Source organism: Melanotaenia boesemani, chromosome 1 (genome assembly GCF_017639745.1).
Source record: "Melanotaenia boesemani isolate fMelBoe1 chromosome 1, fMelBoe1.pri, whole genome shotgun sequence".
Taxonomy (NCBI): domain Eukaryota; kingdom Metazoa; phylum Chordata; class Actinopteri; order Atheriniformes; family Melanotaeniidae; genus Melanotaenia; species Melanotaenia boesemani.
Window position 1 is genome coordinate 28,693,650 of NC_055682.1, and position 14,385 is coordinate 28,708,034.

Consider the following 14,385-nt stretch of genomic DNA (forward strand, 5'->3'; position numbering starts at 1 on the left):
CTTCAGGTAATAAGAAGAGGCAAACACCTAGATTTACTGTTTTTCTGTCTGAATTAAATATGACACAGTCGCGTGATGCATGCTGTTGTTGAGAAGTCGTTAAATCCACTCTAAAACATTCCAGGGAGAAACGAGATGATGAACGTTTGACACAGCTGCTGGGATTCATCAGTACCTGGACGGGAAGCCGGCAGCAGAGATGCGGATGGTTTCTAGGACACCACAGGCTCTAAGCTGCTGAACTGCACGTTTGGGATCAAACCTGCAATCAACACATTGCTACAGTCAATATGGCTGCCGTGAATCGCACTTGAACAATGGTGACTAAGGTCCAGCACACTCCATTACACATCAAGGACAATATCTTAAACATGACTTAAAAATTTATTTATTACAGATTCTAATGTAATGTCCAAAATCTATAATCACGAATAACTGGAGAAAAATGGAGAAAAATAGAGACTCACGAAAAGGCCAGTTTGAAGTCATTGGGTTTGATGCAGCGGACGTAGTGAGGAGTGGTTGCATTCAAAGTCTCCATCAGCATTTGTAGAGAGTTACGAAACTATAAAATATCATCATCATTATTATTATAATTTTATCATACATTTAAAATGGAGCATAAGAACTGGTTTTCCATAGTTAACCTTACTGTCATAATTTTGTTCACTATATTTTAACCAGAATTAATATTATTTAGCTGAGATGCTAATCGTTATAGTTGATCGCTATTTAAACTGCAGGCTTGTCTTCATGTGATATTTGGTCTTTAATACAAGGCCTAGATGTCCAGACGTGTGACTGTATAAGGACACCCTCACTCAGGGTGACATTTCTACCTGACACCCCACGGTCTTTTTGTGTTCCTTGCTGCTTGTATCCCGGCCCTTGTCGGGTTTGATGCTGAGGCGAGTTCGGCCTCCGGTGCCAGGGGCCTGACCAGAGGGGCTAGTCGCCTTCTCCTCATCCTGGAACAGCTCCACCAGAAGGTCAAACTGGGAATAGCAGCCCACTTACAGTCAAACAGAAAATCTGATGACATGAAAGTTTTTTTTCTTTTAAATTACTGAGAGAAAAGTTAATCATTTTCACCACCGTGTTGAAATAAGCCTTTGTGAAGCTACCTTATACCATACTCGACTGAAAATCTACTTTTTCTAACAGTCTCATCTTTTTAGCCATGCTTTATGATTTCTTGGGAATGGTGCATACAGGCTTAGAAAGCAAGCAGATATATAATTGTCACTTTGAACACTATATTTATGACCTACTTAAAATAATATTCAACAAACTAGTGTAATACTCTTGAATTAAAAACACAGCCAGAGTTAATCTCAACGTTTCCACGCAAACAGCTAAAAAGCTGCTTTAATGGGTGAGTAAATGTCACTTGATTTGTTGATTAGTTTTAAAAATTCACTCAGTTGTTACAATGAGAAACAAACATAATGAAAAGGTTATTGTTTTGTCATATATGAGAAGATAAAGAGGTCATATATGACAGTAATGGCAACATGTTGCCATGGTGTTATGACAAAAATAGTACCATGAACAATACACACATTCATGTTCCATATAACGCTGAGGTTATATGAGGAGGATGCTGGGTTATATCTGCAGCTTCAGGTCCTCCTGCTGTGCTTAGAGCGATGCCATGCTGCTTCTCTAACCAGCATCATGAAGCAGGACGGCCACAGAGGCTTTACATGCGGCCTGCTCTCAGCCTCACTCTAATAGATAAAAATACTCTCATTCCTTCATCTCTTATTGTCCCTTCTTCTCCCACAATGCCTTTGGTGCTCCCCATGCAGCAAACAAAGGCGCACGCACGCACGCACACACACACACTCAACTTCATACCCCTCAGTGCTGTTAAGAGTGTAATAACTCAGAGCCACACATAGAGAGAGAGACGAATAAGGAGGAAAGAAAAGAGCTAAATGAAAAGCTACAGGCAACCCAGCTTCTGTTTACCTTCTGCAGGCGGGGAAGGTTGTCATGATGAGGACACAACCAAACATACATGGACAACATATGGAGACACAGTGACAAAGAAATACAATGGCATTAAAAGGAAACCCAAATGTCAAAACCCCAAAAGTTCAAAATCATGATCATCTCCATCCAAAACTATAAAACTCATCTCAGGAAAAAAGAAAACCAGGAAAACTAAAGAAGCCGAATGGATGAAAGAAAACATGATTCACCCCCCAAAAAAACATTTAAGATGGATTTCCACTGACTTCCAAACATGCATATTTGTGGTAGGAAGATGCCCACATGGTGGAATTTATGTTGTTACTGATTAAATTCCTGTATCACAGGCATCATGGGAAATCATCAAGCAAACATCAGCATGAATGCAAACTCCTGCATGTCCTGCAGGTCCAAATGCAGACACAAGGAGAGGAATAAAATGTTCTTCCAGTGTTGAATTCATTGTAAAACTGAAATATTAATAGTATTACATCTAACTTCAACAGGAGAGTAAGATCTTATTAAAACAGGCAGAAATCATAACACTATATTGGATGATACCATACGTTGAGAGCAGCAGCTCCAAAAGATGCTGAGATGGTGCTGAATGATGCTATACAGTGTGTCAAGGTTTAGGAGAAGGGACCCACAACCCTGAGATCCCCATCTTTTTTATTTTTAACATCTTCGATCAGTTCGCAGTTAAATGTTCATAAAATGCTTTTATAGAAATTCTCTGACATTGAAGGCTGGTTTAAGACGTGGTCATCTGGTGATAAATAAAGACAGACCCAAATATGTTTAAAAGAAATTCCTAATCTAATCCCTATGTGACTAAATGTGCTTGTCAAAGTGCAGTAAAGTACAAAACATCCGCTCTGTAAAAACCAAACAGGGACTGACACAATGGGATAAGCTTGAAAGGGAACTACAAAGAAACTTAATTAGACTAAATCTCATTAAGAATTGATTATCCCTTAATACCAATTGTTTAAGAGCCATGAGTGTGTGTTTGTGTACATTTAGAAAGTCTTGTTAGAGGTTCAAGCAGCCGGTGTCTAAATTTTAACTCTTACCCAACTGTGTTCTTGCTTGGTGCTATAAAAGAACAGCCAAAGGTTACTGTGAGTACTGAAGACAAACACACTTTGTCATCATCTGTGTGTATCTGTGTGTGTGTGGAGCCAAAATAGCAATGAGATTTCAAAGGCTTGTGTTTGTTATGACACAGGAGCACCACATAGTGATCCTGAACAAAGACCAGAACACACAATCACACACATGTGATGCCAATTCAGATATGATCAAACTAAATTAGACTTAAAAGACATGTGTGTTTATAGCAAGGCTGGATCTCAGACCAGTTTCTCATTAAGCCAGCGAGTTTGAGTTGGGTCACACATACACTGATACATATACATTATAAGAACTGATAGCAAATATTACAGTATTTTTACAGCTAACTGAAGTCCTTTTTAAAAAAGTTAAAGCTTTTTAATAAACTTAAGATAAAAATAAAATCCACACATCTGTGAAAAAGCAGACTGAGCCTCTCTCATCACTGCTTACGTCACCATCCTCGCATGGCCAGTGGAGGGAGCCGCTTCCCTGAGCCTTCAGGTTTATGTGTGGCTGCACAGTTTATTTTTCAGCAGAGTGCTGGTGTTTTTACTTTGCGGGAACTATGAGTTTTCTTTCTTTTTCTTTAATCTTGATTAATTTGCTTATAATCTGATGTTTTCAAAAGGCTTAAAAGAAACGTCTTTATGATCTGCCTTTGGCTGCATAAATGGCAGTAAAGTTGTGTCTCACCTTGCTGGCCTTCAGCACATTGATCTGTTCTTCATTTACCGTGTCCTTGTTTTTCTCCAGGAAACCATCACACTGGTACTCTACCTGCTCAAGACGAGACAGAACGGCTTGTGTTACAACCGAGAAGATTATTTTTTTCCCTCAGCTGTACCCAGATGAACCATGCCCATAAATCTAAACAGAATAATATTTTTATCTTGTGTTTAAGTCCAAATAAAGTCCACAGACAAAGCGAGGTCTGCAGTACGGCAAGTCCACAACACAAAATCTTAATGAGTATTTCTAAAAATACAGCTAGATCAATGATTGCAAATGCCTGATCATATATGTTTCCAAGGTAACCATCTACAACATCAGAGGACTTCTTGGGGAGGATGTGATTTAGTCCTTGACCTGTTTATCTGTAACCTTAAACTGTGGTTCTAAAACAGATGAGAAAAAAAGATGACTGCATCAAATAGTGCCTCAGTGGAAGACCCTAAACTCTGAAGTCAATTACATGGCACGAACACACACTTTATTGCAAAAAATAACTATGAAAGACCAAAAACAAACAGAAAAACACATCCTGTCTTTAACTATCTCCAAAATATGTCACACAGACACTTCAGCCTTAAGTCAGTATATAGTATGTATCACATAACTTGAATTTTAAAGACATCACTAGTAAGAATTTAATGAAGTTTACTCAGAAGAAAAAAAAAAACAACTACTTTTGACAGGCCCACCTTGTCTGCAAAATGCTGAATGATGAAGGCGCGATTGGACATACGGGGCTTCTCAAACAGAGAACAAGTCTTCAGGTGGGTGTTGTACAGTTTCTGAGCCCATGAGTCATCTGAGCCTCTAGGCATCTGAAAGGAACAGAGGAAACAATCATAAAACATGCTGAATAAAACCCATCTCCTTGTAAATAGATCTATCGTGCTTGCTCCACATTTAACAGATTGAACTGTTTCTATCATTGTTGTCACAAAGTGTAAAAATATGAGCAAGTTTTCCTAGAACAGTATCAGCACTTGGGCCTACCTCAAATGTCAACAGTGTAAAAATGACCTTGACAAAGAGAGATAAGCTGGGATTGTTAGACCTGGCTCAGCTTTAAAAGTATGTACATTGTGCAGATTAATACTGTTTGCTCTTTACACCTGAAGTGACAGCAGTATTAACCAAAACTACTCCCAATATCATAATTTAGAATATCACCTCCACTGTAAATTATCATTTTATAAAGTTATTTAAAATATTAGTCAAAGACAACACAAGTAAACACAAACACAGTTTTTAAATTAAGGTTTTAATTATTAAGGGAGAAAAAATAAATACAAACCTACATAGACCTTGTGTGAAGTGATTGTCCCCCTGTTGAAATTGTTTATCACACCTGAGTTCAGTTTCTCTAGCCATACCTGATTACCAGCCTGATTACTCCCACATCTGTTCTCAATCCAGAAACCACCTAAATAGGACCTGCCTGACGAAGTGAAATTAATAGAAAGACTCTCAAAAGCTGGACATCATGTCGAGATCCAAAGAAATTCAAATGAGAAAGAAAGTAATTGAGATCTATCAGTCAGGAAATTTCTAAATTTTTGGGACTGCAGGAAACCACAGAGCGAGCCATTATCCACAAATGGTAAAATAAACATGGAACAGTGGCGAACCTTCCCAGGAGTGGCCGGCCGACCAAAATTACCCCAAGAGCGCAGAAACGACTAATCCAAGAGGTCACAAAAGACACAACAACATCCAAAGAACCGCAGGCCTCACTTGCCTCAGTTAAGGTCAGAGTTCATGACTCCACATAAGACAGAGACCGGGCAAAAATGGCCTGCATGGCAGAGTTCCAAGATGAAAACCACTGCTGAGCAGGAAGAACAATAAGACTCGTCTCAATTTTGCCAGAAAACATCTTGATGATCCCAAAGACTTTTGGAAAAATACTCTGTGGACTGACAAGACAAAAGTTTAACTTTTACACCTGGCAAGAAGTAACACTGCATTTCAGAAAAGAAATCATCATACAAAGTAAAATATGGTGGTGGCAGTGTGATGTTCTGGGGCCGTTTTGCTGTGATAAATAGAACCATGAATTCTGTCTACTACAAAATCCTAAAGTATAATGTCCGGTCGTCTGTTCTTGACCTCAAGCTGAAACTAATTTGGTTCTGCAGCAGGACAATGATCCAAAACCCACCAGCAAGTCCACCTCTGCATGGCGGTTCATGCTCAAACCCTCCAATGTGACTGAAATACAACAATTCTGCAAAGATGAGGGGGCCAAAATTCCTCCACAATGCTGTAAAAGACTCATTACATGTTATCGCAAACGTTTGAAAACAGTTGTTAGGTGGGCAACCAGTAATAATAATTAAAAACCTTCATTTAAAAAATGCATTTTGTGTTTATTGTGCTATCTTTGACTAATATTTAAATGTGTTTGACTCTAAACATTTAAGTTTGACAAACACGCAAAGAGCTCAGGAAGGGGTTAAACACTTTCAGCTGTATCTTGCAGTTTGCAGCTGATGCTACGATGCAGTCTTGTAGAAGGGCAGGTACATTTCATTCTGGGTTTTTTCTGCCAAATGTTTCTTAGGAATATATTTGGAAAAATTGTTCTTGGGAGTAAGTTATAAAAAGTGTGAATGCAAACTTATGATACTGCTTTCTGCATTGATTTTATTATGTTAGATCCCTTTGATGATTATGCTCACCTTGCACTCCTCATCCAGCAGGTCCAGGATGCCCATCTTGGCTTCTATAAGGTTGATGCAGGGCTGATTGTCATAGAAGTCAATCAGAGTCCAGGGGATCTGCTCCTTCATGTACTCTTCCTGCTCTAGCTTGAACACATGCTGTGCACACAAACACACAGATTGGGGAACTTAGTTTTGAACTTGCAGCAACAACAAAATATATTCTCTCATGTAGTTCTGTGTAACGGGCAGTTAAGCAGGTGAAACACAGGCTGCTCACCATGTTGAATTGTTGTTGGAGCTTCTCGTTAGCATAGTTGATACAGAACTGCTCAAAGCTGTTGATTTCAAATGTCTCAAACCTTTTGAGAGAGAATGAAGTAAACCAGGTGAACATCTTTTCATTGACTAATGAACATTAACATTCATGGACTCACCAACTTTAATGCATTTGAACTGTCTCTTATTAAATCACCAAGTGAGTGAGGACTCCAGCAGACTGAGACAGCATTTCTCTCTTCATAAATAATAATATAATAAAGGGAGTGACCCACATTTTTTATACTTAGGACTGTGGTTACCACAAGAAAGGCAAAAAAAACAGAAAATAACCCTAATGCAACATTACAAGACTAGTTTAGACCCAAGTATGAACATGGAAGCCACTGGTGAACCACTGACAAAGTATGGAATATGTTTGGGATAAGTCAGCTAGTGCAGTCACATCTCTGAGCCAGTCAGGTCAGGTTTGGGACTAGTCCCTTAGTAAGAGTTCAAACTCTGTGTTTATGAAGGTTCCTAAATGAGTAAAAATGACCCTTAAAGCTATGAAAAGAGCTGTCTGAACCCTATAAATCCTACAAAAAAAAAAAAAAAAAAAAGCATCAGAGTTTTATGTACTCTGTTTTCTGGATGATGTATTTCACCAGAAGACCCAAATCATTGACAACTGCTCATACAGTAAAATCTAAGTAAAATTCTCTTTCCACTGTGTTTTGATTCTCCTTCACGAGTGGCACGTCATGTCTGTATAACAGCTTCACCTGTGAATGCTTAACACCTTGCTGACACAATGTCAGATGCTTTTCTTTTTTTTTAATTGTTTAAAAAGTGTTGAAGTTTGTTTCTGGGGGGAACATGGTTTTGCACAGGGGAATATTCATTTGTTTGACACTGATCAGTTTGAGGGAGAAAGCAAATATTCCCATTTAGAGGAATTTCACATCCTTGAGGCTAGAAATGTAGAGCTGCTCCAGATATGATTCCTTTAACAAGTGTGTGTCTAAATTAGTAAAACAAGAAAAGCGAGATCATATGTGTCTGTAAATGGGTCTTTGCTATGCATGATGTTCCACTTCCAGGTCTCATTGTAAAATGTAAATGAGTCAACTGAAAATGCAGCGGTCAGCTGTTAGTACAGAATTTTTTATATACTCTTTCAAGAAATATTTTACTGAATGCAATTCCATAAAACAGACATCTGGTGTATCTCTGTGTTGAATCTGTGTTTGCTGCACTTACAGTATGTCTAATAATACATTAAATGTTTATTTTGCCAAACTAAAGTAAATAAAATCCAGAGGTTGCACACATCAGGCTCAGGTAAGGCAAGCAGCATCACTTGGATCTTAGACAAGAGCCTCATTAGCTGCGCCTCATTGTGATCAAGCTTTTTACATTTAATTTACCACTAACTCCTGCATCTCCATCCTCATCCACCGTTAAATTACCTTTATAATATTTTAACCAACAACCTCTTTAGAGCCTTTTTGTTTCACTCCTTTAAAAGCATCCCACAACACAATTGTAAATGACTTTACTGAGAGAATGACATTAAAAAGTTCAGATTAATTAGTTGCTCTCTGAAACCGATCCCACTACACACAAACTGCCACGCAGACGTACCCGTAGATGTCGAGGACCCCAATGAAGGAGTGCTGTTTAATGTTGGTGACCAGAGCCTTGTTGACATGCTCTACAATCCAGTTGAAGAGTTTGGCATAGATATGTTTAGAGAGGGCATCGCGAGCGTTGGTGGCCTGGAGGCGAGGGAGGGGCTTGATATAAGTTTCTGTGGCCGTCTTCAGCTTCCTGTGGCACAGCCACTGGGACATATCCTGGTAGGTCACGCCCACGAGTTCACAGAACGCAGTCAGATGTGAATTATTGGGCTAAAAGAGATAAAAGTAAACCTCAATCATCTCAAATCCGTTAAAACCCCCAATATAAAAAAAAGGATTTGAACAACTAAGCTGCAGAATTCCCTCCAAATAATCTAGAAAACAAAAATAAAAAATGTGTAATTCTTTGTGTTACATGCACCCAACCCCCTCGAAGCAAAAACTGTATCCTCACTGCAATAAGGCTGCTGTCTGAATCTCTGTCCTTTATCTCAACGTTTCCTAGATGAAGAATAGCAGCCAAAACCTGGAACAAGCCCATCTGATAGGACTCATTAATACCTGAATGAACAGAGACACACACGAACACACACACACACACACACACACACACACACACACACACTGCATTATATGTGCTGCCTTGTGAAACCTAGCAAATACAAAGTGCCATTTCATAAATGTAGAATATTTATCATCCTCAGTTTCAGTTTCAGAGTCTTATTTTAGAGTGCACATCTTACCCAGGAGTGTGAAAGCATGGCGAGTAGTGCAAAGCTCCTTTGTGTCATCCACACCATCGATAACAGGACTGCGACCCTGCCTGGTGTACAGGAATTCATTGGCTTTACCTGAGAGGAGAAAGACAGCATCAAGTTTTGCACTTTATAAGCCAAGTTTTAGAACACGCGGTGTGGTAAAACACAGCATAAAGGCTGGACTGTTCTCAATCAACACACTCTGTAACCTTGCGAGGAGCCATGACTAAAATCCTGATTAGATAAGCCAAGACTTTCAAATAAATCAAGGACATGCACCAGTTTTTAAAAGAAGCTCAAAGTTAGATGTCAGATTTTTTTAAGTGGTGCTTAATGAAAGGGAATACTGCCAAGGTTTTCTAGTAAATATTTCACACTCTACTTTCTTATTATGGTAGTCTGATCATTCGCCATCCTTTGCTTATATTTAAACAGTAATGTTCTATTATGTAAAAAATAATTCCCAGACACTGAATGATTTTAAGTGATGTTATTCACCCACAGATCAGAGACCGCGTGAGAGTCTGAGGTTTTTAGAAATTAATTAAATGAAAAGCACTTTTGTTTAAAAGTGGTGTTAACCAAACGTTTTCCACACTCGATGTCTTTAGAGACATTTAACACTGAATTAGGGTATGGCCAGTTGCCTGGCAACAAGAGGCACTGACAAGACTGTGACAACCACTTTATTAACGAAGCCAGGAAGTCAGCAGGAGAGGAAAAGACAGCAGCTGTGAGTGTGTGTGTGTGTGTGTGTGCAAGAGAAGAAGAGAGCCAACAGAGTGGCTGTAAGTGACTGTGCCAGCATTGTATATGTGTGTGTTCATGACCAGGGTGAGCAGGTGCAGGTCCGCAGTGGGAGCTCTCTATATGGGAGCCTGTTGAACCACAGAGTCAATGAGTCAGTGCTGGGTTTCTACAACAGGAACATGGTCTGATACATCTGAACTGATATAAAAACATTATGCATAGCTGCTCAGAGGGGTGTGTGTGTGTGTATATGTGTGTGTGCATATGTGTGAAGTTCAGCATCATTTCCAGTTTCTAATGTAGCTTCAAGTCTTGAACACAGCGGTGGGGGCACATGTGTTAAAAGATGAAGCAATTAAACATCTCTTATCCCCTTTAGTGAATCAGTGGCTCTGATATGACGGATTTTCATCATTCTGCCACTTTTCCTGCTAGGGAGAGCAGCTGCAGACAAAACACAGTGGGTAAGAACTTCATGAATGGCTTTGATAGAATAAAGTTTTATTTATTCTGCATATTTGTGAAAAATCTGGTCAGACAATTCACTTAAAAATGCTGTTGGTGGGTAGGGTGACGACAGACACATCAGTCCAGATGTGTCTGGGTGCTGGTTTGTCACCTCTAAAAAACACTGAAACGTTACTCCTTAGTACATTAAAATGAAGATTTTGTGTTTTAGCCAGTTTTTTTTTTCTTCTGGTGTCAATGCACAGTAACACACGGTGCAGCTGTGTGTTGTCACTTACTCAGCCTTAGATTCTTGAACTCTGGCAGATGAGCTGAGGCGCAAAGTTGATAGAAGATATGATAATTCCTCTCCTCGTCCGCCTGGAACAATGTTGGGAGACCATGTGTAAGGAGGCAGATAACAACACATAAGCTACCCGCAAAATAGCATGCACCTGTAACATACTCATGTGATGAAATCAGACCATATATAGAAAATATCAAATTTCCCTTATAGATTAGATCCTGCTTTACAATCTCCCTGTTTAATAACTTAAATAACTAATCTGCAGCTAGCATTATGACCCTCCCATGTTCCCCCATGACAGGTTTTCTGACTCATCATAGCATAAAAGAGTAAAACCAAACATGTAAAACTGCCTTGTAATTACTAGTGACAACAGAACAGATATAAGCTATGTGCTGTTGCTGTGCTGGTTACAAAATGAAGCCTGTCACCTGTGTCCCATATTAGAAAGACAACACCCAAGCATAGAATGTAAACACACACTCACACACTTATAAAGAGGGATACTGAAACCAGCCATGGGAGAAATGCAAGACAGAGAGTGATTGCTTTTCTCTGACAACATCCTCATTCCTCAACAGTCAACTGTCTATGACAGCAAAGTGAGTGTGCATGTGCATGAATGAATCTGAAGATACACAGACATAAATTATCCTTATTTTCCATCTACACCCAGTCTTTACCAGTAAGCACTGGTGAGCATATATACACAAGTATGAGAGGAAGTTACAGAAAAGCAAAAGGAACAAAATTTTAATCAGCAAATTACTTTTAAAGACAGAAGTTGGAAAATGAACAATTAAAGGGACAAAATATAAATGGGAGTGATGAGCATGACATTTAAGGCAAAGAGACTAATGTTTTACAAAAGTGCAAGAATTTGAGCAAGCACATGTAAAAGATTAGAGGTGGAGGAAGAAGAAGTATTAAAGAATTAAAAAGATGGGCTTTTTGTTTTTCCTACTAATTGTTGTAAAAGAGGAAATTACTGCCACATACATCCTACGTCACCAAAGGAAACCAGCTCAAGTCTGCCAGCTATGGTGTGCTGCTTTAAGATTTTATGAGTTCTTCTGACAGCATTGGCAAACAAAAAGCTTTTGTTTGTGTTTTTGGGTTTACGGTTACTGGTGCTTCTTCCAACATGAAGATGTTTTGGCCACAATCAGTGTGATTCTAGAGATCAAATCCCAACATGTGCTTCATTAAATCTTAATTACATTAACAGTGAAAGATCCCGAGGACTCATATAGCAAAAACACCTCTGTTATCATCAGAACAAGCTAAAGTAGGTGGGATCACAAATGCATTTTCAAGACCATTAAGAAAAAATTATTCTCTGCATGGCGCCCTGCATCAGTCCAATGTGTGTGTGTGCGTGTGTGTGTGTGTGTGTGTGTGTGTGTGTGTGTGTGTGTGTGTGTGTGTGGGTATTCATGAAGATGTTCAGGTTGGGATGCTATAGCAGATAATTTTACTATCATGGATACAAGAAGCATGAATTAAAAAATGCTACATCAGGTTATTTTAAAAGAAAAGTCAAAAACTCCACAACCTTTAAACCAGTCACTTCATGATAAAACTGAGTGCAGGGGTAGGCGGCAATCACGAGTTCTTCCTTAAGCTCAGAATGAAAACATTACAGAGGTTAACTTTGTCCAACAGACTAACCAAAAACTAGGTGTATGAGCATTCATGCAAAGGTGATGGTGCATTTGTTCGCTCACCTGAAACACCACTCGTGATTTCTCCAGCAGATAAGTTCTCATGTTGGCACCAATAATACGGAAGCGGGTGTCAAAGCCGATTTCAATGTATTTTCCAAAACGGCTGCTGTTGTCATTTCGGGTAGTTTTTGCGTTCCCGATGGCCTAAAGAACAAAAGGAGCAAGTCACACATCTTAAAAAATCACATATTATTGTGATGATGATTCAGGAAGAGATATTTTCTTAAAACCTGGCTTCAAATTGACACACAGTTCCAGTTGTCCTAAGATACCACGGTAGCATGAGCACTGCCGTTTGTTCATTTGGTCCAAGATAACTCAAAATCTAGTGAGGTGAATTTAACAAAACTCGGTGAGGTAGTGTTGATGGGGGCACTTTAACTAAAACTACAAGATACAGTATTAAACTATGTGGGGGAGGATGAGGTCTGTTTTTTTAAAACTGCTGCATCAATTCACGAAACATACTTAGTGTCTTTCTTTAAAAGAGAGAGATGGGATAGCTGATACCACTCAACTCAGCATTTTAACAGTTGCTAAAGTTTGAGAGTATATTCATCACATATTTGCATTTTGCCTTGTGTCAGTCAGCATCAGTCCTTTATATCCACTTGCTTCTCTTAAAACTCTCCATGATCACACATACTGCTGAATCCTGTAACAAAAAAGCCACTTTCATTAACAAACCACATATATCTTCTATATTATACTTTTCCTCTTGATAGGCAGCAGATTTATAAAACGGAAACCAAAACTTGACTCATTAAGCTCACACGTTAACCCACAATTACTCTGAATCCATTTTAAAGCTGCTGCTCAAATCCTGACATAAATGCTGACAAAATAATCATAGACCAGAGTCACATAAAACAGCTGTGCAGTAGTTTTTTTATTGACTATATTTACATTTAAAATAATCTCACATAAAGAAATGCCCAACCATCCAAAAGATGTTAGCTCATGTGTTGTTCATGCAATTCTGTCAGCTGCCTTTCAGTCAGTGAATGTGCTGCTTTTCTATTACGCTTCCAACAGAGCAGAGAAAGAAGTGTGCTTGTACAGTAAATAAAGATTTTCTGCAAGAAAAAAAAATTCTTAGAAGGATCTAAAAAGTTGGAGAAAGAGGAGCAACTTCATGCAGACTTGTTGTTACAAGCAAGATGCAGCTTACAACCAATAAATATGAGCAGATTTTCGTTTTTAAACTACAATATCTTGATTAGTAAGTTCCAGAGTAGCTGTACGGGAGGTTTTACGTTATGGTAGAGGAAGAATATTCAGTTTCTCTTTATCCATTATTTAACCTGAGCTAATTGCCTCAAAGTTTTATATTTTCAGTGTGTAAGTGTCATAGTTTTTAAATCCAAATGGAAAAAGAAAGTAAATTCACTAGGCTCATTTCTCAGAAGTTGTCAAAAAGTCTATAAATAAAAACAAAACCAAACACCAAAGTAGCATACCGACTACCGTACTGCATCTCATTATAATATGAATGTATCTATAATAAGGATATCTGTCCCTCCACACGTTTATTGGTGCACCACTTCCTTCTAAACTAAACATACAGGCAAGTAAATCAACTGCAGTCAGCAGCTAAACTTCAATACTCTAAGCTGCATTGATCAATGAACCCTCTAGATATTGTCAGCAGATGGGTGGGGCTGCATAAAAACACACACATATACACGCACACACATCAAAGCTGCACAGCCAGCCAGGCTGAACAGAATTAGATTATGTGTGCGAGCACAGAGGGTTCTTGCTGAGTTAAGGCCAAACACACAGTCTTTTACTGCAGACAAGGAGGCATTTAGCAGGGCAGGTATTCCAATCTCTGCCTGCATCAGCCAAACATGTACAAACCATGAAAAAACACACACTCTCCCTGTCACACGCGCATTCACACAGACAGGTTTTGTAAAATTGAAAAAGGCTGATGCAACCAGCTACTCTGCATCCAGGTTTAGTGGATGAAGTGACATCACTGCAATGCAGAAAGAAAGCTCT

At 38.9% G+C, this 14,385-nt stretch overlaps 1 protein-coding gene across 4 annotated transcripts in view; it reads right to left on the reverse strand.

Annotated features, from left to right (window-relative positions):
• myo5aa (myosin VAa) overlaps positions 1-14,385 on the reverse strand; it is a 50,971-nt gene that overhangs the window by 17,427 nt on the left and 19,159 nt on the right. For 3 of the 4 annotated variants that reach the window (XM_041985358.1, XM_041985330.1, XM_041985349.1), the window contains exons 6-17: positions 12,379-12,522; positions 10,644-10,725; positions 9,133-9,240; positions 8,844-8,950; positions 8,394-8,659; positions 6,769-6,850; positions 6,507-6,647; positions 4,518-4,643; positions 3,790-3,873; positions 840-995; positions 468-565; positions 176-262 (exon numbers count right to left, since the gene is read on the reverse strand). In XM_041985358.1, the coding sequence (XP_041841292.1) occupies positions 176-262; positions 468-565; positions 840-995; positions 3,790-3,873; positions 4,518-4,643; positions 6,507-6,647; positions 6,769-6,850; positions 8,394-8,659; positions 8,844-8,950; positions 9,133-9,240; positions 10,644-10,725; positions 12,379-12,522 (1,481 nt within the window). Of the gene's footprint in view, positions 1-175; positions 263-467; positions 566-839; positions 996-1,974; positions 1,978-3,789; positions 3,874-4,517; positions 4,644-6,506; positions 6,648-6,768; positions 6,851-8,393; positions 8,660-8,843; positions 8,951-9,132; positions 9,241-10,643; positions 10,726-12,378; positions 12,523-14,385 lie in introns of all 4 variants that reach the window. The other variant, XM_041985339.1, reaches the window with a different exon arrangement.